General features: G+C 38.7%; 2 protein-coding genes across 2 annotated transcripts; one reads left to right on the top strand and one right to left on the bottom strand.

The window, feature by feature from the left end:
- Nucleotides 1-2,578: 2,578 nt before the first annotated feature.
- Nucleotides 2,579-11,974, bottom strand: LOC140242217 (uracil phosphoribosyltransferase homolog). Its single transcript, XM_072321961.1, has 7 exons — nt 11,938-11,974; nt 11,364-11,679; nt 10,285-10,327; nt 9,555-9,687; nt 7,276-7,437; nt 6,460-6,558; nt 2,579-5,243 (listed from the first exon to the last, which is right to left on the bottom strand). The coding sequence occupies exons 2-7, from the start codon at nt 11,498-11,500 to the stop codon at nt 5,137-5,139; spliced, it is 681 nt and encodes a 226-aa protein (XP_072178062.1). The 5' UTR covers nt 11,501-11,679; nt 11,938-11,974; the 3' UTR covers nt 2,579-5,136.
- Nucleotides 11,975-12,039: 65 nt separating this feature from the next.
- LOC140242391 (uncharacterized) lies at nt 12,040-27,234 on the top strand. Its single transcript, XM_072322128.1, has 13 exons — nt 12,040-12,084; nt 14,041-14,245; nt 14,773-15,000; nt 15,644-15,747; nt 16,358-16,528; nt 17,165-17,230; nt 18,151-18,279; nt 19,129-19,248; nt 22,906-22,980; nt 24,154-24,246; nt 25,190-25,285; nt 26,305-26,425; nt 26,783-27,234. The coding sequence occupies exons 1-13, from the start codon at nt 12,040-12,042 to the stop codon at nt 27,232-27,234; spliced, it is 1,905 nt and encodes a 634-aa protein (XP_072178229.1).
- Nucleotides 27,235-27,292: the final 58 nt, after the last annotated feature.

The raw sequence follows: 27,292 nt of genomic DNA, 5'->3' as shown, positions 1-27,292 counted from the left end.
ATACTTTACTGTTCAGTTATAACAAAATTTTTTATAACAAAAGAAAACTACTGGTCCCCAGGACTTCGTTATGATAGGAGTCCCCCATTTGACGAGGTAATTATCATATTCATTTAATTTATCCCTGACATGAGATACCTGATATAACAGACATTTTGGTGGACCCAAGGAGTTCATTATGAGGTGTCCCTTTACTCATAGATAAATGGAGAGAGAGAGAGGTGAGACAAGCAGTTGTAATTTGTAAATAAGGCAAGACTTTACTCCTTGATACAAGTTGAGGACATTTCATTGGTAATTTTATTAGAATGAGACAGAAAATGAATAGATTTAACGGATGTTGATACTATCCTTCCTCGACACAATGTTATCAAGTATTCTGCAAATACTACCAAATAACATTCTGATACGCCACACAAACAGGAACACAGTACCATTGCTTTATTGCTTTAACCCTAACTAGGCCGGGGGGGGGGGGGGGGGGGGGGGGGGGGGGGAGGGGGGCTCCGAGGGCCCCCCCCCCCCCCCCTCGACGTTCTGCACGATGTATCGCTAACGCGGAAAGCTATCACTGCGACGTTTCATGACTTTTTTCTTTCGAGTCTCCCGCATCTTTTGACACCAAATTTGCCATGCCCGGACGCGCGGTTCCGAAGTTGCGCATAAATATGTACGTGCATGTCAGACAAAAAATTGCTCAAAAACGTGAATTCGTGTACAATTTCAATGCAAACTGTACTTGCAGGCAAATTTCATAAATGCATGATTACTTTGGGGTTTTATCGATTAAAATCAATTAATTACTTATTTTCTTGTTCGCAACAATGTGGCGGACAAGTTTCATTAAAAAAAACAATGAAAAACAAAGTCGAAAAACAGAAATATACATAAGAAATTCAAAAAACAATAAATACTAATAAATTTTTTGTGATGGCACAATTTTTTCTCTTATATTTGCTCAGGACACTAAAAAGAATATTTACACAAAGAATGTGCCCATTCTAAGCTTTATTTAGTAATTTATACCAAATTGTCTGATTTCATGCATCATTTTGCATGTCTATGATTTACCTAAATAGCCCGGCCTAGTTAGGGTTAAGAGACAAAAGATGTATACATCAGAATTGTGGCATGTCTGTGCAGAATTTCAAACTTATGGACGGGCCAGTAGGAATGGTGCGTGTGTGTGTGTGTGTGTGTGTGTGTGTGTGTGAAAGTCATGATGGATATGATCCAAGCTCTCAAGTGGCCAACATAATGCACAAGATGTACTTGAACATTGCATCAAATGGTACATATTTCTACATTGACATCAGTCATACATAAGTCAAGTGTCATAAACAAAAGAAAGGTATTTTATGCAGTGTTGCAAGCTAGCATGTGTCTGCAATATTTGGATATTTATTTTTCTGCATAAAAGAATGGGAAGTTTCCAAAATCAAAATCTTTCACTAAAATTTGATGTCAGCATCTTTAAAATGAGCGATCACCCATTTTAAAACAATATACATGAAGAGCTTCAATGTTGGAAAATGGGCTAAGTGCCATTTTCAAAAAATTTGTATTAAGTCTGTCATCAGATAAAGCAAAATAAAACCCTTTTGTGATCCCTCGCTTTTAAAATAAGAAATATTTCTGAAATTGTAACAAAAAAAAAAATCTGTACGTGTATTTTCTTAATATCTTCCTTTTTTTAACAGCATTAAACACAAATATCTTGACTTGACTGGAACCGAGTTAACTCATTTTAGGATAAAACTTTGTATTATGATTTTTTTTCCCCTTAAAGGGTGTGTACAGTTCTGGTCGAGGTGAGGATTTAGCTTTTAACGTTTTGTGAGATATTGAGAAACCACTCTATGAGATGTCAAAGAGCATGCAGTTCTAAGGGGTATCAAAAGTTTATTCGATGAAAATCGGTTTTGAAATGGCTGAGATATCCAAAAACAAGGTGAAACAAAGAGATCCTAATAAAGTTGTGGCATGTCGCCTTTTATTACATGTATTAGCACTTTTTTGGATATCTCAGCCATTTGAAAACCAATTTTCATCAAATAAACGTTGAATCCTTCTTAAAATTACATGCTCTTTCATATTTCATAAGAGGCTTTTCATTATCTCACTTTTATAGGAATGTTCAAAACATGAATCCCCACCTCAATCAGTACTGTACAGTCCCTTTAAAAAATGTTTTATCACGAGTATCAGTATGCTTTATGGTCTGCAGATGTTGACAGCCCAATATATGCATGTACATATATTTATATACACTGTACATGTATAACAGTATACATGTACATCTATACAAGCGACTTTATTATGATTATGTCCTTTGAACCAGCTATTTTCTTCTGACATCAAAATCTTATTATAGCTATAAAATACACGTACATGTACAATCACTCATTTGATTCTCATCAATGGCAGCCTGTTGGATCTGACCCCAATGTTGCAATAACATTTTTTGTTTTTAGGCCAACACACACTCAAACACATGCACATTAACCCACTCACATTTCATGCACAGGCAAGCACACGAGTCACAATATAAATGGGATTTTCTTTTTTTTTTTTTCTTTTAATGTAGAACCCAATAAATTCAGCCACTATTAAAAAGTCCATCAGTACAATGTGTTTATCCACATTATTTCATAACTAATGAAGTGGTCTTCTTTATTACAATGCTCTAACATTCTAGCATAATAAAACATAATACTTGTACATGTATTCTTTTTGTGCTTTCCAAAATATGGATGTATTTCCTAGAGATTTTGAGGGCAACTAAAAATGATAGAAAAAAGTTGTACATGACAGGACCAAACTTCAGTTTGCTGATTTTGATGAATTCATATTTTCCAGACTCTGAGCTTGCATACTTTCCAACATTTTCATTTGAGAAAATGGTAGAATCTAGGCTGCCTACGCAAGCAGCGCTAGCTTGAATGCTAGTGAAATCTCTCAAAAGCGGTAGTCTACCACCAAATGTGGTAGAGTTGGCAAGTTTGTTCTTGTGGTATTTTCTCTGTCCCACTCTATTTTCAAACACCTTCCAAAACAGTGGTATGAAAGCTAGCTGCCAGATAGACTGAGTTTGGAGATGATGGCCTTTGAAAATTTGGATGCTGACGTACAAGCATTCAGGAACTTAATAAAATCAAAGCAATACATGTATAGCAATGAGCTGCAAAGAAGAAAAAAGAGCGGGGGGGTTGAATCAATCCCCCCCCCCCCCGACATTTTTTGTGACCATTCTGCCACACAAATTTTTTTTTGACCACACCGCTCACTGACTTTACTTTCAAGTCTCACACACCTTATGACACCATTTTCGCAAAAATCAGACATACCGTTATGATGCTGCCCGACCTTTTTAGTAATACACATGCTTGTCAGACCGAAAATGGCTCAAAAACATGATTTGTACAAAGTCTATGCAAAGTTTTCTCCTCTTATTCAAAAAGATATGGTTATTTTCACTTTCAATGGCTGAAATCAATCAATTTTAGCATAATTAGGGCATATGCTTAAAACAGGTTCTATAATGTATTTTGTGGAAAAAAAAAGTCGAAAAACAAAGAAATACATAAGAAAATTATAAAACAATAGAATACATAAGAAATTAACTTTGATACCAGATTTTTTTTCAGGTACATTGTTAGTCATACTACAAGGAATAATGTCACCAAAAACTAGGATGCCATTAGCTTTATTTTCTGATTACAGCACAATTTATGATTTCAGGCATATTAATTAATATAAAATATAAAAAACGAAAAATTCAAATTTTTCTTTCATAGTAAGGTCAATACGCAACAAGTAATGTATGTGCCAATTTTCAGGGCAATTGCGTGATCGACGGCCAACAAAAAGCCAGGCCTGGTTAGGGTTAAAAGAACATTCACAGACTATGAATTCAGACAAGAGGTAGTTAGGATATCAACTTAGGATGTTTACACAAAGCTACTTATTTGATATTTCTTTGCAACTTAAATAGTTTGTACCTATTACTTTATGTAATAGTTGGTAATGTGCAAATAAATGAACCCATTCCATAGAGTCATGCTCATAAAATTTCACAAACCAAGTATGAAGTAAATACACAAAAACATTGTGATCCCACTCCAAAAGATTATCCTGTTTTGAATACATGCACAAAGATTACACTTAGCAAACATGATATCCCTGTGCTTGTATGGGGGGTTCCATCATTGGGAGGTCAGATAAAGAATAATTAATTTTAGCGAAGCAAATCATCACATCCCAACTAACCTTTACCTCTTAACACATGGGAATTCATGGCTTCTTTTATTTTGGGACAGTTTTGGCCTCCAGGATGAAGAAAGGCATTTGACAAATATGTCGAAAATGATAGATTTCTTTCCCGTCTTATTTCCTGTCAGATTTTCCATTTCCTGTTCATGAATACTGCATTGTGTGTATGTAACCATATCAGAGCAGAACATATACAACATACAGTGTCAATTTTGGGGTGTGTTCATGGTTTCTTTTATTTTGGGATATACTTGGGTCCCAAAACGAAGAAAGCAATAGACAACATGGGTTCAGAGTAAGAGATTTCTTTCCCATCTCACTTCCTGTCGAATTTCCCTTTTTTCCTGTTCATGAATACTGCTGGTACTGTATGTAACTATATCAGAGCAGAACATGTACATACAGTGTACATTTTTAGGTGTGTTCCAAAACAAAGTAAACTGGCTGGACCCCACAACCTTGATATAACAGGATTCCCCTATATCTCCACACTAGGCTTTTATTTGTCAAGGCTTATCTTGGAAAGTGCTCTTGTCTGGGTTCAGTGAAATTCATTTCGCAGGCAGTTGAAAATAAAAACCGTAACAATGGGATGTACATCTTCAGTTTCCACCATGATTACTAAATTTGTATTGTAACCCAATAATCCCACAAGAAATAACCGTCATAACGTGTCTGTTGGCAGGGAAGCTCTGCAGCACTTGAGATCCATTGACAGGCGTTTGGCAATGAGGGGTTCCTCTCTTGACCACATGAATTCTTCTTAACTTTCCAGATCCTGGTCTGTCATAGTACTCGTGAATGCATTCCATCACGACACAGTTCAAAGCACACATCACTTGTCATTGCCACTGTCTCCATGGCTCAGTCTGTGCCAAAGTATTTCTGTCCAAAGTGATTGGGCGGGACTGGGTTGACCTCTGAGGTGAGAACGGTGATGTTGGGGAATTCCTTGATGACTGACTGAACGCCTAGCAAAAGGTGGGGGGGGGGGAAGAGGATTTCAAACAATCAGTACTACAAAATGTGATGCACATTGCAGCAATCTCATTACATGTCTATCTCTATGACTACTGACATCAGAATGTGATTCAATGTGATATCAATACATGTAACAGTACTATCAGTCTTGCACTTGGTCCTTGGACTCCTGGAACCAGCCAACAATATTTCATTTCATAACTCTGCCCTTTTTTTCTCTCTCTTCCAGTTACCATCAGTGCCACATATGTGACCCTGCATCACAAAACCAACAGAAAGTCGCCAGACATGGATTTTTAGTTCAGGGCAGATTCTGAAAGAGCAAACTTTTAGCTTTAAAATGATGTGTAGTACACTCAATTCAAATAGACTTTTCTAACCTATCTAGATATTGAAAAGAACGCACACAACCTGGAAAATTGTGTGCTTTGAAAAGAGGCTCTGAAGTGTAGGTTCTATTCAAGCGCTTAATCTTAACAAGCCCTGCTACACACTGAATGTAGCTGTGCAATGAATGGGACAAGAAACAGGATGTAAGAAACCATAGCAACAACAATGAAGGGATTATCAGATTAAGCTGAAATTGAGCATGCTCGAAACCCATTCTATCCCTGACTAACACCAACTTTCAAAGCAGTAGCACCATCCTTTCAAAAGTTATTAGAGTTGAAAGTGAAGATTGTGTCAAGAATTTTTAAGAAATGAAAAGGGGTCTCTATACAGACACACCTAATCACACTATTCCACAAAAAGAAAGTGTACTAGAAAAACTGCTAAAAAACAACTTCCTATTTGTTTAATGATCCCAAACTTTACAATAATATAGGAGAATTGCTCTATCAGAAAATATAAAAAAACTCAAGATAGACTAGGTTGACCGTTCCACCTATTTTGAGTCCTCATATAAAATCAGCACATGCAACTTTTTGTTGGTTTTTACTTTAATTTCTTCTCCCCCCCCCCCCCCCATTTTACTTGCATGCTGTCGTAGTTGTGGGTGTGTGCTCGTAGCTGTGGTGGGGTGTGTGTGTGTGTGTGTGTTAGAGGTAGGTGGAGTGAAACTGACTCTCTTCACTCACACACACATACACACACACATACAGTACCCCACCTTTCACACATGAAGCACCTTACTACTAAACAGCATGTACACGTAAAAGGATGATGGAGATGAGCATGAGTGTGCAGGGGGTAATCAATTCTTACCATTGGGAGTGCAGAACAATGTCAGGAGTAGAATGCTTTTGTCCACTACACCATGCTCCTGAAGAACTTTTACTGCCTGGATCACAGTATTCCCAGAGTCTATGAATCCGAAGAAGAGATATGTTCACAAGAAGAAATGTCACGCTTGTTAGCAACAGGTTCACATCATTCATTTGAATCTTTGTTAACAGTCACCACAACTGCCCTTTACTAAAAAGTTTACAAAACAAGCAGCCACATTTCCTCTGATCAAACCTATTCTATGATAGTCTTGCTATCAAAAAGTAAACTCCCTTTTGACAAAATTGGCATCTATTCAACATACGTTTTATTGTTTGTGTCAGAAAAAATATGCTTGTTAAATGCTCATCCATGTAAAAGTTGCCTTTGTATATCGCATGATAGAATGACATCTACTTTCAACTTTCAATTACATGGTCAGAGGGGGATGAAACTGATCAAGGAAATATTAGACATTTGCATAGTGCTTATCTCATTGTCATGCATAATCAATTCATGTAATTCCAGTTGATACAGCAATATATCAGTGCAGCTAATCATGCAAGGCATAGATTTTTCATTTTATGTGAAAATGAAAAGATTTTCTGAGTCATTATGTCACAGGGCATAACCAAATTCTTCCTGTTTACCATAATGAGCATTTGGGCAAGTGTCTGGTACATGTAATTGCGCCCATTCATTTTTACATGTCCAAACACGAGTGGCAGAAACCCTGGGCAAGTTGGCATGAAGGTAAGTAGCACCCTGCGTGATGTGGATATGATATTTGGGGTATACAATGTATGCCCTACTCACTGAGGATTGGATACATGAGGAGGACCCTCCTCCTGCTGATGTCGGGCGGGAACTTTGCGTAGTAGACCTTGGCCTCGTCCGTCTCCTCGTTGGTCTTCACGAGGATCTTCCCGATGCGTATCGATCGGCAGCAATCCCTGAGCCCATGCTCCATTGCTTCCCCTGTGAGACAATGTTGTTGGGAGGAAGATGGTCACCAAATGGCATATTACATGAAAAGCAAGTTACCCACATCACAACATGGAAAGGAATATAACACAGTGTGTTCCCATTACCATGAACATCAGTGAAAAGTCGGGTCCCTAAATTATTATCTATAATGGTATGTACAGTTGGATATTCATATACTTGATATGTTTGGCTGTAACAAAAATTTTGATAACAAAAGAAAACTGCCTGTCCAAGGGACTTTGTTGTAATGGGAGTTGCCTAGTTTGCAGGCACAAACCCTTGTTGGTCGTAAAGGAGTCTGCGCCAAGACTACTACATGCACCACCCTGGCACTGCAGCCTTTCCCAACAAGGGAGAAGCTACAACACCGGGCCTATGGAACAGTGCCAGACGGCCGTCAGATGGTAAAACGGTCTATCTCGAAAATTGCTGTTCTGAGAAAAATGACTTTAAAGTTTAGAGGTTTAAGCTTTTTTAGGAGATGGGTATAATGCATTTTTAGCAATGGGACAAGAAGAAGCATATTAAACACTGATAACTGAAGAATTTTGTGCTTATTTGGGGTTTTAATTATAAAATAAATGAGATTTTTGTGCAGATAGACTGTTTAACCACAGCACATGTATACACTCCCGCTATACATCATAAGATGGTAAAATGGTCCATCTTCTAGATAGACCACAAACACTATGCAAACTGGTCTAACTCGAAGATAGACCATTTTACCATCTGACAGCGATGATTTAAAAAATCTCAGTTAAGAAGGTTATATATGGTTTATGTAAAAGATAGCTCGTTTTACCTCCAAACGATATTACCGACAATGGGCTAACTCAAAGATAGACTGTTTTACCATCAAATCTGAAGGAAAAATACAAAAAAGTACCAAGATAGCGGAAATTATCTCTAAAACAAGACATGATGGGATTTTCTTGATAGCACCATTGGAAAGAGCACCCTCACATGTCCCAGAAAGTGAATTTACCTCAAAAAGTCAAATTTTCGAGTTAGACCGTTTTACCATCTGACGGCCGCAGAGTGGTGCATGTAGTAGTCTTGGCGCAGACTCGTTTCAACCAACAAGGGTTTGTGCCTGCAAACTAGGCATTGCTTGCAGTAATTACAGGGATTGCAACACATTTGAATTCAATGGGAAAGTAAATTGGAAGTCTTCATGAAAGGGGATATTCTCACTGGTTGATACCTATTCTAAACATGGTACAGTTACTTGTATAAAATCATAAACTATTTAGACACTGTGTCATCTGCTGCTGTGGATCTTTCAGCACTATTAAAATTGACACACTAATATTGATACACTGGAGGGCTAATATTCTGGATTGAGGAAACGGGCTACTATGAGTGTGGAAACAATGCTACCTATTGTAGTTTGCTGTTGTATGAAAAAAGGGGGAAAATTAATATTGATGTAAGTAAGTTGTTACAATTATACACCTACATATATTGCAAGCTGAGAATTCTAGGAAATCATTGTGGGAGAATTGTTCACCTTTGTAGCCTTTCCACACAAACGCACAAAGACATTGTTTATCATGTGTGCAAGTAAAGTTCAAACACGAAACTCCCCAGAAATCAGGTTTGATAATCACCGACACGTTTTCATTTCCTGTCACAGCATTTGCACTGAAGAATACAAATTAATTGTGCCGGTCAGGTGACAAATACCACTAACCAGAATTGCCCCTTTTCAGTACAAACAAATTGTCTTTACCAAGTTTTTGTAAAGTTCTTGTTTGTTTCTTTGTTTTTCTTTTATAGCCCTATGGACAATAAAAACAGAATTTTGTAATTCAACTGTTAAAGCAACAATTCCAAAGCCTGTGAAATAAAGATGACAATTGCAATAAAGAACAATGATAGATGTAATAGCAGTTGCTATCATTACAATTCTTATTAAACAAAAATTGTGATAATTGCAACAAAATCACAATAATAACAATTTTAAACAAGAATGATGATAACAATCATAATATTGGTACTGTAGTATAAAGTGAAGTATTCATCAAGTAATAACCATCATCATAACTACATGCAAATTTATTCAGAGAAGAACAAATAAATCAATGATGCAAGAGTGATGACCTTACCACTTCTCATGATGCTGACCCCACAGTTGCCATGGATAAACTCCACCCCCTCAAAGGAGTGGCCTGTTGGCGTGACAACCTCACATGTCTTGTATGGCAACTGGTTCAGTCCCTCCTCCACCACCAGCCTGATCTATTGAATGCAGAACACATACTGTTACAGTTGGCATTAAAGCATGCCAAAGTGTGAAACAAGGTAAAACCAAACAACAACAACAACAACAACAATGGTTGGGGATTCAATTATTCCATCCAGTTTACCTGGTTAATCATTTTTCCAAGGAAGCTGTGGATTATTCAGGGTGTCTTTTTTATGTACATTTTACACTTTTAAAGCTGCATCTGGGTTTTATGATAACATGCAGGTTAAAAAGAAAAAAAAAATCAACATTGAAGTGTATGTGTGTGTGTGTGTGTGTGTGTGTGAATGGAGATTCTAGTCATTGGTGGCTTTTCAATTTAAGATCAAAGAGGAAAATAAACTATAACTAGTAAGAAGATAGTTTCACTAGATGTTCCATCAACAGGAATACTTATTAAAGTACTTGCTTAGTTTTATTTAATGTATCATGCATTCTCAATACAATACTCGTATACAGGGAAAAGTACTCTGGAATACAGTAACATGCATATGTCTATCTTGTGATTGTACGCATTCAACAGCTACATTTTATCTCTAGGATAATCAGATATCTTCTTATAAAGAAATTTGGATGAACACATTTCTTACCAATCTGTTGGCATAGAAGACAAAATCTCCCCTGGATGTAGTCCTGTATTGGAAAAGGAAAGGTGGATAAACTAATATTTTCGACATCTATAATTCAGTTCAGCTCAGCAACCACCTCCTTCTTCTTGAAATTCTCTATTTCTTCCTTATCCCCTTTTCATCAGTTTCTCCTTCATAATGCAGAAGACATTCAGAGAACCACACAATATTTTTCCTGTGCTCAGAACATATTACACTGTACTGAATACTTTTGAAGATGAATAAGGAGTTTTACTACAATCATTGCAGATTTGCAATCTATCATTGTATCCTATTTGATGAGAAGGAACATTTGCAATCTTATTTTGTGATCTCCTTGAAAATGAAAATGCTCTCTCACTGTACCCGCAGCTCTAGGGTTTTCACATTCTCAAGACAGAATCAAGCCACCAAAAATGACGCTAATTCTGTGAGGTATAAATTGTTAAAAAAAAGGCACTTCTGTGTTTTGTTTAAAGTTCAACATTTTTTCCCAAATATTGAACTTTGATGTTAATGAACAGGTCCAATTGTCTATCGACTCTACTATGAATGCAACATGATAATATTCATTCCATTCCTCTATTAGTATTAAACTCCTCAAACTAAACATTGACCATTGTCCCCATTTTTTGAAAAATAACAATACTTTTTGAAATGAGTTGGTGATACCAATCTAGAATTGTCCCAAGACAGAAAAGATGCTATCGCAAGGGCTTCAGAGTCTACATCCGTTGCGATAGCATCTTTTCTGAGAAGTATATCAACACACTTCTGTCACTGCAGAGGACACAGCACAACACAGCACAGTGAATCTCACCCTCTCTCTTTTCCATCTACAATCAAGTCCAGAGCTACCCTTTTGCAAAGGCTCTCGCAATGGACTCACACACAGCTCGCAGTGGACTCATGCACACACACACATACACACAGCAATCGGAGTGGGGCTCCACCCCCTTTACGCTACGGATTCCTGGATGGATCTGCCCCTGGTATTTCTGTCCGACTTGACGTTCAAACATGACGCTTGCTTAGCCGTATTAACTTGGTTGGTAACTTACTTATCTCTTATCAGAGTTTGAAGTTCGTGGATTTGATTGTTGCGCCTCAGAATCTTGAGCTGGTTGCCGTATTCTGGTTCCTCAATGCTGTTTGAACCGACTGAACTGTCGCTCTTGGTGGACTTGTCTTCTCCCATGTTGGCGTGTCAAGACGCTTTTCGCTAAGTAATTTTGAAGCAAGTTGATTTCGTAAAATGCACTATCAGAATGACAACGTCTAGGAGTAGGACCTAGAAGCGGGCCGGCGACGGCGGGGCGGCTGTAGTGTTGGTTTCGGCTCAGCTCGTCTCGGTCAGCTTCAGCTTACCTCAGCAATCTGTCAACAGTCAATCGAAGTTCGAACTTTGCTTAGGATAGGATTAGTAGTCCCGCTCGTTCAATTTGACGTTGGATTCCATTCACACGCAGTTGTAACAAATTATGACACATTAATATTATTCAAAAATAACTGAAAATTACAACTTTCAAAGCAGTTTTTGTCATGTAACGGCTTTATACGGAAAATGACAGTATATGCAAGACAGATATCACGTTGTACATTGTAATTACTACGAAGTACTTGTAAACAACTCACTCAGCTCAGTAGCAAAGTCGAGTAATTCTCATGCATGTACCAATCAACAACACCACGCTCTCATGCACCAATATTGAACGGAGAGGGCAGTGTGCAGACAGGATGAAAATTGCGATGGCGGAGAGCATGGGAAGCATCCTCTCGCACGTAAGTTTCCCCGTATTTCTCACCTCGTAGTTTTTGCGCATTCGTTGAAAACGGTATCGTACGTATAACGTTACGTACACATACTAACAATTTCGGTAAAAGCTGCGGTGGAAGTTGATCACAACCAATAAGCTAAATCGTCTGGTAAGTGAACGCTTTCTTACATATAATGTCCATGACTTCAATGAAAGCTCACTGTCCTCGGCTGCGCGAATAACACATAACATAGCATAGCCAAATATAGTCGGGACCGTTTTGGCGTGATTTTACATCCCGTGCCCGATGCATTGAGAGCGCAGCCAAGCTCTCACTATGCCATGCACCACACACACACACCATTGCATTGCATTGGCATTGCTCTGCCATGCCGCCGTCTTTAGTTTTAATATCATATCTCGGCATCTATTCTCGCTCATCGTCGTTGCGTTTGCTGGACAATCAAATCGCATTGCCCGTTCTCTTAAAAGAAAATATAAAATTTTCTCTCACTAACTTGTTGAAGATTCTTTTTTTTTCTTCAGATTTCTAAGCAGTAAGAAATGAGAGGTTCAGACAGTTGCACACACTAAATGACTAGAACTAGTTCAATCTAGTCTAAGTTTGACTGACACACCACACTGCACACAGCACAGCATCAGCAGGCACAGCACAGCTTGCACAGCACAGCACAGTGCAGTGCCCCAATCTATTTTACGTTTGATTTTAATCTCAAAACACAATAATTTCCTGTTGCCGAATTGCCTAGACCTGCGCCAGTTTTTACATATCATTTACCGTTAATGATGCATGCATATCAGCAGTGATCAGTAAGCAAACTAAATGCCTGGCCCTATTTTACTACATGGGGCATGGGCCTAACGACTAACGTTAATCCCTATTTAGGCCTACATGATTTATTCAAGTCCAACTTACCATTATTATTACCCAGTTTAATTCCAGTAGCTAGTAGCCAGCTTACCTTTTATAGTTTTACTAACACCTAATTGCTAACAGCAGGTGCAGAAAGCAGTAGACGGAAAAATCTGTCAGTCGGGAGGAGTCTTTTATATATATATTTTTTTTATTTTATACTTTCATGGCTCTCCTCCGTACATCACTGTACATAAATGTACAAATTGTAGACTCTGCGGAACATATTTCAGACCATTTCATCTTATTTCCTAATCCAAGCACTTTTTTTTTTCTTTTTTTAAAGGCTGCTTCTGTGCCAGGGATGTAGGGCTTTTGATTTGAGGTGATCTACGTGTATCATACATTCATCAAGGTTGCTGTCTCTTTTGTACATGATGACTCGAGCACCTCCCCATTCCATACAAAATGTAGATCCATGTTTATGTTTTCTCTGAACTACAAATGTGCAATATGAAATATATGACTTTTGCAAGTGAAGTGAGCGGAAGGTCACACATGCACGAGATGAAGTTAAAGGGGAATGGCCTGTTAATGATCGCCCCGTCACTGCACAGGCATGCTAACCTGGAAACATTAAAGGGAAGATAAACCCCAAGAACAATGTGGATTGAGTGAAAGCAGCAACATTAGTAGAACACATCAGTGAAAGTTTGAAGAAAATCGGACAATCGATGCAAAAGTTATGACTTTTTAAAGTTTTGGTGTTGGAACCGCTGGATGAGGAGACTACTAGAAGTTATGACGTATGAGTGGACTACAATATCAAGAAAATATAAAGAAAATACTACAAAAATCCATTTGTCATGAAAATTACAAATTCCATCAACTTGATATTGACATATGTTAAGGGTAGCAATTATTCCCCCTGCTTTCAGAAAGCGGTTGGTCCACTGCTCTTTCATAATTCTAGAAAAGTGAATTTTTGTTGAATATCCTTTATATTTGTATGCAGTAGCAAAACAAATAACATCACAGTGTAAAGTTTTCACCACTCTGATTTCACTCGTACAATACTTACATTGGCGTGCGACGAATGATGCGCAGTTTACACAGGGCAACAACCAGCAGGAGACGGAGAGTTTGGAAATGGAAGAGACAGGTGAGACGACCCCACTCCACTCCAGCTCGGCGGAAGTGACCAGCGAGGACCTATCCAGCGAGAGGGATGCCCCAGACCTGCCTGCCGAGGAGACTGCTGTGGCGGAGAATGTGGCAGAAAGCTTCTCAGATGCATTGAGCACGCAAGAAGGTGGGCCGATATCTTAACCAGTTGAGGACGAGCTGATTTTGTATTAAAGACATGCATTTCCCATTGACACCTGCCAAGGTAAACTCGGGACTAGTCTTCAATAGGCTAACACTTGTATGTGTGCGGAAGCATTTCTCTCTGAAAAGGAGACCAAGAAACCAGCCTTAGTCACAGAAACTTGAAATTCCATAAGACTTGGATGTTAATTTCAAGTGCAATTTCAAAACAACAGTTCATTATAAGGAACCAGTTTACAGAATTCATGTCTACCCTAGTTTTCCTCTAACACAAAAGTGAAAAGGAATGAAACCAAACCTGAATTAGCTTTCATGTAGAATTGAAATGCGCGCATACATGTACAAACCTGCTTTGTTTTGTGTGTTTCTCCACCCACAAAGTGTTCTCACCAATTTTTTTTTTTTTTTTGTCTTTCTCTCTCTCGGTATTATCAATTTGGTAGTGTCAACAGATTTCAGTGCCATTATCAAGCATGATGACTCTTGCATCATTTTATCTTTTGATTGTAGATACTATTCAAGAAGACTTTGTGAGTGGGGATGACCCCACAGATGATGCAGGCGCAGCTGCTTCTGGAAGCGAACCGGGCAGTCAGGAGAATGGAGAGCTGCCCGCCGTGGACTCGATGGCGAGCGGTGACAGTGCCACGGTTCCAGCGAAAGGAGCCACTCTGGGAGAGCAGGTGGAGGGAAAAACGGCAAGGGAGACCAAGAAGGAAGGGAAAAAGTCCAAGAAGGGTAAGTATCTTTGACCATTTCCAAATTGTGTGTAATAGCAGACTATCTTCAGCTTTCTTTGATTGTTGAATCCCATGTTTTGTGGGGGCTCCCATGTAAATTCCTTCGAGCAACTGGAAAATATTGCATTTGCTTGATCCACTGGGTTTCTTCTCTCCTAACCACATATCTATACTATCTCAGTGTGCTCTTCCTTATCACCTGCCCTATCCTTACCAGACTCACTGACTGGAGAAGGTCTTCACTATTCTTTCTGTCACGTAGGGATGCCTTCAACATCCATCCGAGCCTTCTCATCTGAACCTTCTCAATTCATTCAACCCAGAGTCTTTTTTTATAGATTGTTGACTTGTCCTTTCATAACTTCCTTGTGAGAAGTTTAATGATGAATATTGTGACAGTTGAAGCTCTGATGTGGATTGTGCTGTGATGATACTGTCAGGGATCTCAGGAGAATATAAGAACATTGCAGCCATTCACTCAAAAAGTAATATTTCAAGATTACTCCCGTGATAGCTAGGCCATCAATGCCAAATGGTCATGCAGTTTGTGTTGATGTTTGAAGTCAGTTTTCCCACCTGAAGAACTCTCACATAAGTGCTCTATTGCTGATGACAAGTTTTACCATCACTTTGGTTGTCAGGAAAAGACGCTGAGCATATGAGTCGTGCCATCATGCAAGCCTTGAATGGATTAGAGACTCCCGAAGAGAAGATAGCTGCCTTGTGCAAGAAATACGCTGAGCTGGTAAGCATTTTTACTCTGTATCCGTCATAGACATCTGAGGCATTTTTTTTTTCTCTTTTAGTTTTATTTTTTAAATCATACCTGTTTGGACCTCAGAGAGGGATCTGATCACATGACCTCACATTGCTTGCATCTATAAATTAAGTGCCTCACTTGTTTGTGCAAACATTGAAGCCAAATTACTGGATTTCTGTCTACTTTTGAATCTGCCCTTAGAGGAAAAAAATATCACCACATCCTGTATTGAGAAGAGTCAAGAAGGATTTATGCTTAATTAAATGTAACCACAAAATTAGTGAAATTTTACAAACAGAAGAAGGATTGATCATTGCACGAGTGGCGCTATCATTAATAAGATTGTTCTGACTCGGTAGTAGGCATTTGAATAGTCATTGTTCTGGCAAGTGTTCAGTATCATGCAAATATTCACTAACCTGTTGCTCTTTGTCTGATTGGCTTCATATGTCGTTCAAAGTGCACAGTGTCTTTCAGATATGAATAGGAACCATTATACAAAGTCAGTTTGAACCTGTACGAATACAGGAGTGATATGTAGTTAGATGTAACATTGGGAAGTTGTTATCCTCCTGCCTCTGTTGTTCACATGAAGCTCGGGGAGCACAAGTCCTTGCAGCGAGAGAGCAAGTCCCAGGCAAAGCAGCTCTCTCAGATACAGCGGGAGCGGGACCACCTCCAGAGCGAGCACGGGAGGGCGCTGTTGGCCAAGAGCAAACTGGAGAGTCTGTGTCGAGAGCTACAGCGACACAACAAGACAATCAAGGCAAGATTCTTTTCTCCTTCCTTTCTTGTTTTTTTTTGTGGGGGGGGGGTGGGGGGGGTAATTTACCAATTCAGGCAACTCTGGTTAGAAAAAAAATCCTCGCAACCATCAGTTTTCTTCCTTTATACTGACATTTTGTTACAGCAGAACAATAAAGTTCTATAAAATGATTATATAGATGATGATTTTGGAACCTGAATTTTTACCTCGTCATAAGATTTTCATTGAAATGTGTTTGGTTTAAGGGGAGTGCACTGTACAGTATATGAACAAGTAGTAGTTACCGAATAAAATGATATCCATTGTAGTGCTCTTTGTTACAGCTGTCGTGTGCACAGTTGATTTCAATTTCAATGCATATCCCTGTCTGTGTAATGGAGTGTTTTTCTGTACTTCAGAGATACTGAAAAAAAAAAAATGGATAGGGAAAGCAAGCTAACAACATGATGAACTTTGTATAAATTGCAATGTGACTATATCCAGAATACATTGAGTACATCCAGTTTTTGTCTTTTTTTATTTGTAAATCAAGAATTGTATCATAGTAAAAGAATAAGCAAAGTCCATTGCTGTCCTCAGAATACATGCTGGAGTCAGTGAGAATAATGCGCAGTCGTTCACTGTTTCTTGTTACAGGAAGAGAGTTTGCAACGAGCAAGAGAAGAAGATGAGAAGAGGAAAGAGGTATCCAATAAGTTTCAGGTGAGATTTCAGAGACATCATGCATCCCTGCAACACTTAGGAAAAAGCTCACACAACAGGCTTTTGCGAGTGGCCCTATTTAGGAAAGAATATAGAGCAGTTACAGACTTTATCTTTTTCTTTTTTTTTCAGCCAACCTTGTAGTCTATGAGTAGGAGTTATACCATAGTTGGCTTCAGTGCACATATTAGCCATCTGACAATTCTAATTAAGCAGGCCTCTGCTAGTCGAATATACACTGTGGACAACTGAAGAATCAATTATATAAAAGAACCATATTACAAACCTACCTCAAATGCCAATTCCTTCAGACAACTGAAACTAAAATTTTACAACTGTTTTTCTTTTAAGATCTTCCTTGCTATCTAAGGTTCTGTTTTTTCATTGAGACGATTATAGAGGAGCCACGTTTGCCTTGGTATTTCTTTTTATTGACTCTATTCAGTCTAATTGTTAGTTATTAGTCTTCACCCATCGAACCACAGGCTGTTTTCCAGTATGACCATTTATTGCGATTCACTTCACTTTACAGGACGTAAGATTATTTTTTAGTCTGATGACGTGTTGTTTTTGTTTCTTTTATATGTGTCTGTATGTGTATATGTCAAGGACTTCCAAGTTTGGATTCGATCTTACTACTTGTCTTATTATGGTGATGCAGATGACATGACATCTGCTCCTGCGATAATTGCCCCAGTCATTAAGGTTGTGATTAGGTTTTAGGTTTATTTTGATGTGAGGATTAGGATTAGGGTTAGGGTTATGTTTGTGGGCAGGATTTATGTTTAGCTTAGCGTGCAGATACTTCATGGGAGCAATTGTCACAGGAGCAAATGTCATGGAACCGGTGATGCATTGTAACAGCTCTTTCTATATTAATGAATCACTTGTTCTTTGGTCTGTCTTCTACGGTCCATCAGCAAACCATCAATGAGATCACCACCCAGATGCAGGATAACCACACCCGCAACATCAAGCTGAAGGAGGAGAACATCGAACTGGCATCCAAGCTCAAGAATCTTGTGGAGCAGTACGAGAGGAGGGAGGAGGTGAGATGATCCTTTGACCTCTGACCTTGACCGTTGACCTTGATCTTTGACTGCTTTGCTTTACTCCAGTCATGGTGAACAGCTCTCCTTTCATGTAAAATGCTGCATGTTCCATATTTTTCATGAACATGTTTCTCAGATTGGGAGTGAAATTTGCAGTCGAGAGCAAAACGATGAGAAATTGGGGCTGTCACTCGTCAGGAAGGAAAAAAATCAGTAAATTCCCACCTTACTTCAATTTAGATATATTGAATTTGCAATATAAGAGACAGAATTTTGGTGTGTTGATGATTTTGCAAGTACTAGTTTATTCTCAAAGTTGGAAAAATTAAAGCCACCCAGGAATCAATGGTGCATGCAGTGACCAAGTATGCTTTATATGGCCTGAATCCATTTTTGGCAAGAAAGGAACTCCTTAAAAAAGAGCATATGAATGACATCATCATCAAAGAAAAACATGTCACATTAAATCTTGATAACATTTGTGTGAAGTGTTATGAGTAAAGATGGCATTTTCCATCTGTCATCAGTTTAAGAAAATAGAAAAAGTGTACCACAAGCAGAGAATGGATAGATTGAATATTTCTGCACTAAGGTTGGTCCAGCTGCTCGGTCCTTTGATGTAGAGGAGGTTTGACCAGGATGCACAGGTGGTGAATTTACACTCTATTGCATGTTTTCTTTTATGTCAGTGTATTGAAGTTTGCAATTCAAAGAGCTGTCATTCAGGTGTATATCAATCTCCATGCTGTTCATGATGCCAGAAGTTGATCTGCTAGAAAAAGCTTGTGTACTAGTTTTATCACTCCTTTGTTGCTTCTCCCGCTTCCCCCCTCCCTACACCCCCAGCACATAGACAAGCTGTTCAAGCACAAGGACCTGGAGTCACAGCTGTACGATGCCAAACTGCAGCAGTCCAACCTGGCACTGGCCGAGGAGAAGGAGAGAAACAAGAGAGAGAAAGAACTGGTGAGTACACCTTGCAGTGTGTGAACTTCTGAATGGGTTATTATACCTTAGGGTTGGGGCTAGCTACAAAATTATGGGACATCCAAGTGACAGTGTTGTATCAAACTTTTCATTTTACAATGAAGATCAATTCAGATGTGGTTTAAGAGGTTTTGATGTGTCAATTCAAAGTTGGTGTCCAATCACACTTAATGCATGTTTAAATTCGGGTTGTTGTTGTTGTTGTTGTTGTTGCTGTTGTTGTTTTATACAGATTTGCTGCAGCACAAATACAAAGTCTTACCATTGTTACATGGACAATGCATTTGCATAACATTGGCAATCAATTTTCAGGTGTGAAACTGCAATACACTGTGATTCTTGAGAAATAAAACTTGGTGAATGGAGTTGTTGTTGTTTGTTTCGGAAGTCATGATTTACAGATGTTTGCCCGGTTTTAATGATATTTTGTTGTTGCTTTGTTGTTGTTGTTGTTGTTGTGGTATGTCACAGTATTTCCCCGACCCTGTACAAGACTTAAATGGGTACCTTAAAGGGATCATATAGTTTTGGTTGAGACCTAACTCTATGTTTCTAACATTTTTTTATGTGGTAATGAGAAACATTTTATGAAATATGAAAGAACATGTAATTCAAAGAGGAATTCAATGTTTATTTGATGAAAATTCATTTTGAAATGGCTGAGATATCCAAAATAGAGCAATCCTAATAAAAGGTGGGACCCACCTTTTATTACAAGCACTTTGTTTTACTTTGTTTTTGGATATCTTTGCCATTCCAAAACCGATTTTCATCAGATAAACTTTAAATTCCTCTTAGAATGGTATGCGCTGTACTATTTCATAAGTGGTTTCTTGGTATCTAGCAAAAAGTTAAATGCTCTATCCTCATCTCCACCAATGCTAAGCTGTCCCTTTACTATTACTTTCCTGTGATATACAGGTGTAATCATCACTTTGGTTGTAGATATGTGAAAACAACATACTGCAAACACTACAAAGTACAATGTATGCAATGTGCAATGTTAGTATGATGAAATTTGAATTACTTTGGCAGCAGATTCTGGCCTTATGAAGGCAACACAAGTATGACAACCAGCACTAGCAATGAGCAATATGAATGCCATATTATTGCAAAGTATAAATTCATGGCATTAGAATATTGACAGGCAATACACTTATAAAGAATGAGTATGTCAAAGAACTGACAAATGCTAGACTTCTAATACACCATAAAATTAGTATAACCTTGAACAGAACAGAGCTGCATGCGATGCCTTGTTTTTCTTTTACCCATCTTAGAGTATGGATAATTGATTCCCACAGTGCATTTCCACTGTGGCCATTTACTAGAAGCATAGGGAATTTTCACTGTCATTGTGAAAGTCATCAAAGGATCTCTGAATATTAAATGCAAAAGATGTCAGTTTCTAAACACAACCTATGAGTGTTTTGGAAAGGGGAAATACCATACACACAAAAGTTTTGAACTTTCCCTGGCATGTAAAAGCATACCCAACTCTCATTCAGTACGTACAGCATTGAGTAAGCTCGGTGAATACTTGGTAATCTATAACAGATCACAACTAGAAAACACAGACCTCTGCTAAGCAGCTTATTTCCACCCACCCATTTTGTGATTGTCAGCCTGCAATGTATATTATAGTCCTGCATTTATACTATCTGCATGATTAGAGTCCTTGACCATCAAAACATTCGTACATTTGTAGCACTTGGGATCACACTGGTATCATAGTTTGATTATAGCTATTCACAAAAGCAACATTTCAATAGCTGCTTTCTGTGATTTCCGCTTTGGATTTCCCCCAATTGTCTGGTATGTCTACAGCAGCAATATGCAAAGTGATGGGTTTTCCCCACTGCTTATTTCCTGCTTTGTAATTCCCCCAATGTCTGCTGCATCTACAGCAGCAATATGAAAAAAAAGAAGAAAAAAAGAACACACACTGTCTGATCAAAATTAATTAATTTTCACCATCATGATATAGTATCCGAAGAGAGATGGTGATTCTAAGTAATCTGGCTATTCATTGTGATGTTTATATACACATACGCAGAAATGACAGTATTTCTCAATGATTGAGAATCCTTCAAAAAAAATGGGAACAAAATCTTGGACCAAGACAGTGATCTGGATCACCACCAAAATTTAATTGTCTTTTCCTTGTGTTATTATCAACTTTTCGCCTTGCATAAATTTTTAGCTCACCTGAGCCAAAGGCTCAAGTGAGCTATTGCGATCGCCCTTCATCCGTCGTGCGTCGTGCGTCGTGCGTCGTCCATCGTGCGTAAACTTTTTACATTTTCATCTTCTTCTTAAAAACCCCAAGACCGATTTTCATCAAACTTGGCAGGTAGCATCCCTAGGGGGTTAGGAACTCAATTTGTTAAAATGGGCACCATGCCCCACCCAGGGGGCCCCCAGGGGGGCCCAAACCCCCCAAAATTAAGGAATCTGTAAAAATCTTCTTCTCTAGAACCAGAAGTGATAGAGCTAAGTTAATACAATGAGTTAGTACATTGATGACTGTAGTTTCAAGTTTGTTCATGGCAGAATCAGGGGTGCCCCCCTTGGGACCCAGGGGAGGGGGGGGGTGGGGAGGGGTCCTAATGGGGCCTAAATTGTACATTTTCATCTTCTTCTTGAGAACCCCATGACCAGTTTTCACCAAACTTGCAGGTAGCATCCCTAGGGGGTTAGGATCTCAATTTGTTAAAATGGGCACCATGCCCCACCCAGGGGCCCAAGGGGGGGGGGGGGGGGGGGGCAAACCCCCCAAAATGAAGGAATCTGTAAAAATCTTCTCTAGAATCAGAAGTTATAGAGCTAAGATAATACTATGAGTGAGTACATTAATGACTGTAGTTTCAAGTTTGTTCATAGCAGATCCAGGGGTGCCCCTCTTGGGGCGGGGGGGGGGGGGGGGGGGGGGGGGTTGGGAATGTCCAAATGGGGGCCTGAATTGTACATTTTCGTCTTCTTCCTGAAAACCTCATGATGGATTTTTGTCAAACTTGGCAGGTAGCATCCCTAGGGGGTCAGGATCTCAATTTATCAAAATGGGCACCGTGCCCCACCCAGGGGGCCCCAATCCCCCCAAATTAAGGAATCTTAAAAAATTTGGGCCCTTATTGTACATTTTCATCTTCTACTTGAGAATGCCTGGTCAAATTTTAGTAGAGCTGTGAATAATTTAGATTAGTGACTGCGTGAAAGGTGAACTTGCGATACTCAGGTGAGCGCTAGACCCACGGGTCTCTTGTTTTTTAGTTGTTTTCGACACAAACACCCCTACACCAGCCAAAACATGACCTCTTTGGTGAAGGAAGTAATTATTTTTGCACATGTTTTTATTTGTGAAACTGCTGTCTCACTAGCATTGTTTTATGTCATGTTTTTAAAGGAGAAGATTACATTGGGAAAAGAAAAAGTGGGTTGTTTTTTTTTTCCTCAGCACATGAGTATAAAAAGAAAAAAAAAACAAAAAACTTGCACACATCTTATTCAGCTTTTGCATACAAGAACAATTAAATGTGGAACTCTATTTTCAATTATTCAAGGAACTGCAGGTGCAGTATTTTTCATGGGAAGTTCTGGGATAATAAATGCTACTTTATTTTATATTTTCTTCCGTAGCTGTTGACAGAGTCGGTAGATTCCAAGAGGAAACTGGAAATGTTAACAAAGCAAGAGGCACAACTCAAGGCCCAGGTAAATATGACAGATGTTTTCTCTCCAGAATCTTGGTCTTTGCATTGGTCGCTGAAAGATATGATTCCATGAAATCATTTGTGTCCTTCGGCATGTGAAGTAGATATGATCTTGAACATTTAACCTCTACTTGATGCCGAGTTATATTTGAGATTGTGAAATATGCTTTGATAACTCTATCAAAATGTGTGCCATTGACTCTTGAGATTTCCTCATAAATGTTAAGATTTAGAACTCAGTACTCTGATACATATCAGTAATTGTTGGTAGAAGCCTATTGAATAGCATTTTTTTTTCCATCCAGACATCTGCTGTTTCATTTATATCAATAAAGTTTAATAAGCTTTCCCACTTCATATATGATGAGGTTTGATTTGTGCATGCTAGACAAAGAATGTCTTTTTTGAGTTTTTTTCATACAAAGCCCAGAATCTTGAATCAATGTAATGTATATCTCTATAATTTATCTTTTCAATATTCTGACATTTTGCATGGGTTAATGCCACATCATATTTAAAGAAGTATCTTTGAGTCTTGTCAGTAAAGGGAACTCACATTCTTCTAAAGTGTGAAGGCAAATTGAGCAATGCACCATTACCAACTGTCAGTTATTACGCAAGATGAAGCCAGATTTTACCTATGCAACAAAGTCCTTGACGTACACTCTCTTCAAAGCAGTGAAGTTATGGAGGTTTCCTCTTCCATGTATGGCTTAAAAAAAGTTAAACACTGAGTAATTTCCATACTTTGTGAATGTAATCCCAGGAAATGCCTCAGGAAGTGCTTCTAAGCACAACACTAGTGTTGGTTTGAAGAGAATGTAAAGTAATCTGCACGTAATGAGCTCAAAACCCCAAATCACATGTAAATACAGGGTCATTGCCTAGCAATACACAAACTGGGGTCATTGCCTTGTCAAGTTTGAGTGCTGAACTCAAGCCCATTTATCAGAAACAAGTAATTGATCATTAACAAAAAGTGGTCAATTTGAGTTATTGCGAATGTAATTAATCACAGAGCACCATGAGGGATAAATAGATTATTGATGTAAAATCTCAGGTGTAATGTCAAACTAACATGTTGCCACAAAACTTTTATAATCAACTCAGTACATGTTAGCTCTGTTTTAAGCAAAATGTTCCTCTGTCATCATGTTCTGTATCATCTTCACAGCTTGCAGTCTACACAGAGAAATTCGAAGAGTTCCAGAGCACCTTAACAAAGAGCAATGAAGTCTTCCAAACTTTCAAACAAGAAATGGACAAGGTAAGTGGGGGGAAAAGAAAAGTGAAATGGAGACGCGGGGCCTTGCAATGTCATAATTTATTTCCAGTTGCATACTTGCCAACTAATAAGATTTTATCAGATTCAGTAAGATTTTTTACATTAAAAATAGCAAAATAAGATTTTCTGTCAGAGAAATAAGATTTAAAAAAGATATTTAGATATACCTTTCATGTGTATTTTCTGAAGATTTGACTGAAAGTAAGATTTTTAACTTCAGTTGGCATATAAAATAAGATTTTTGCAATCCACGAGTAAGATATTTTATCTTGAAATGTTGGCAGGTATGCAGTTGGCCTTTCTAGGCAAGGGCATCATATGCTGATTGTGCACTCACAGTGAAGCATGCTCCTACCTTCCAGAGATATAAGTAACTGCAATGCTAAGTCACATCATACAACTCATTACCATTTGAGACAGTGACACACACTCATTCTCCCCTGTTTAGGAAGATTATTACGGTATTGTGTTCAAGATTCTCTTTAATTTCTGCAACATTGAGCAAAAAAAAAGAAAAAAAAAAAACAAAAAAAACTGGTATTCATTCAAATCACTAGCCAGTGACATTTATTTCCCCCACCCCCACATTTATTAACTTGTGTCTTTTCTCTTCCCTTCTCTCTTTAGTTTCTTTTTGTTTGTAGGCACTTTGCATAGCAATGCCCAGATGTTACATTTGGCAGTGATACAGCATGATGAATTTGCCTTCAGTTGAGAATTCAATTACTTTATCCGTGTATTCTACATGATATGTTCTGTGTCTGTGAAGGATGATTGTTGAGTCATGTGATACTGTACACACATTCCCTCTTTTCTTTCCTTATTATCATCTTTATGACAGAGCATAAACTATGAGATCAAATCTCGAAAATGTCAATCAAAAAAATATATTTACGCCTTCTCCCCTCTTCCCGTCCCCCCACAGATGACAAAGAAGATTAAGAAGCTGGAGAAGGAGACCAATATGTGGAGAGTGAGATGGGAAAACAGCAATAAGTCACTTCTTCAGATGGCAGAGGAGGTGAGATATACAAATATAACACAACTCGTACAGCAATTAGTATGCAGCAGTACTGTAAAAGTGGACATTTACGTGCAACCAGAAACTAGCACGAAAATAAAAGCAACCAAATATATTTGCTTGCCATATGTTCTAGTACTTCCTGTCTTGATTCCGCAGAATTAAAAACATGTGAAACTCTTCTTACCGGGCGGAGCTCGAAGATTAGTCATGCAAATATATCCACTTTTTCAAGTATTAGTAGTTGTTGGTATTTTTCGGCGGGCATGCAGTTATGTAGTTTTGAAGACTACTCTACTTCTTTCGATACCAGCCAATGCCTTGATAACTTGTCATCGTAAATTGTGAAAACCTTACACAGCTGATGCCCATCAGTTTTTTTGTGATGGTGCTATTATTGTTTGTTTGTTTGTTTTATTCATTTCTTAGTACCCCAACTTTTCCTCTTGTTTTGTCTCATTTCATGTGTGTGATCCAACCAGGACAATAGTAAGAATGCTAGCTAATAGAGGAATGTGGTGTTCAGAAAACCGGCTCTTCAGTTTGGATGGTAAAGCAAGAGAATCACATAATATGTTGATAATGGCCGAGAAATGTGAAGTTTCTTACGAGAAATACATGTCACCAAGATCCATTTTAACAGTCATAAGAATGTTGTGGTGTCAATATTACTCCCCAGATAATAATCATCACAAAGCGGACATCTGTTGATGCAGTCCCTCCCTCTTATTACAGATTTATGTGCTGAAATACTTGTGAATTGACTATCAGATGTCAATACCGTACATTTTTTCTGTTGTATGGTGTTCGTCCAATGTTTGGTCATACTTTTGAGGATTGAGAGAAGAACATGCTTTTGACAAGTAAGAATTGTCAATGTTTTGGAGGGGGAAAGGGAAAAAATATTTCAAAAAGTTCAAATTTGGACAGGATATAGTGAAACCATAAACCTCATGAATATCAATCATTCATTCATGTGCTTGTTCAAGTATATTATTGGGTTTTTGCTGCCATCACAGAAAGGTCGTCATGAAAAGGAGATGCTAGAGAAACAGGTGAAGATCACAAGACTAGAGAAGCTGTGTCGTGCCCTGCAGGCTGAGAGGAATGCGTTGATAGGGAAGGCCAGATCAGCACAAGGTAAGAGAATCCCAAAGATGAATATTTGATGGAAATCCTGGGAATTATCATTAAGACAGAGCTGGAGGGGCAGTTTCCTTTAACATACTTGTGGATAAAGTGTAGTGTGGAAAGATAAGTGAAACAAGAGATGAAAGTCTGAGTGGCTTCTGTGTGAGTGCATAGTGATATTCTGGTAATATTATTTACAGTCATTATTGTCAATTCCATTCGCAGGGTAAAAAAAAAAAAATAATAATTCATATTCTATCAGTCAAGATGTCTTGATTGGTCAGATAATCACAGCTGCATTATGCACCATTGGTATGTGATGCGATGAAATTGAAGGATTTTGAAACAACTCACTTCATTCTTCAGATGGATTATCGACCCCTGCTGCCCCTCCAAATGTGCTGCTCGATCTGACCTCAGCACCTCCGCCGACGTGTAACGGCGAAATCCTCCCCAAAGCCTCGCCCGACAGTAATCCCAGTCCCACAGAGGACTCGTCGCCGGGCGGCTTGACGGAGGAGGGCAAAGTGGACAGCGAGGCAGTCATCTATGCAAATGAGGTGGAAGCAGCCGAGGCGGAAGATCGAGCTGCGAGCCAACCGCCGAGAGAGCCACAGGGTGATGCAGGGGAGACAATAGACAAAGATGCGAAGGGAGATGAAGCATTGGATGTGGAGGAGGAGGTGGAGGAGGAGGAGAAGGAGGAGGAGAAGGAGAAAGAGGAGAAGATGGCGGGGGAGGGTGAGGAGAATAAAGATCTCGCGGAGAAAGACTTGGCCAGGAGCGCAGAACCTCCTGCAAGTGAATGTGAATCATAGATCCGTCTAAGTCAGAGGGTTCTTTGTCAACCTACACCCCCGCAAGTGGAGAATGTAG

Source organism: Diadema setosum, chromosome 19 (genome assembly GCF_964275005.1).
Source record: "Diadema setosum chromosome 19, eeDiaSeto1, whole genome shotgun sequence".
NCBI lineage: Eukaryota > Metazoa > Echinodermata > Echinoidea > Diadematoida > Diadematidae > Diadema > Diadema setosum.
Note: the sequence above shows the minus strand (reverse complement) of the source record. Positions and strands in the feature narration are given on the sequence as shown.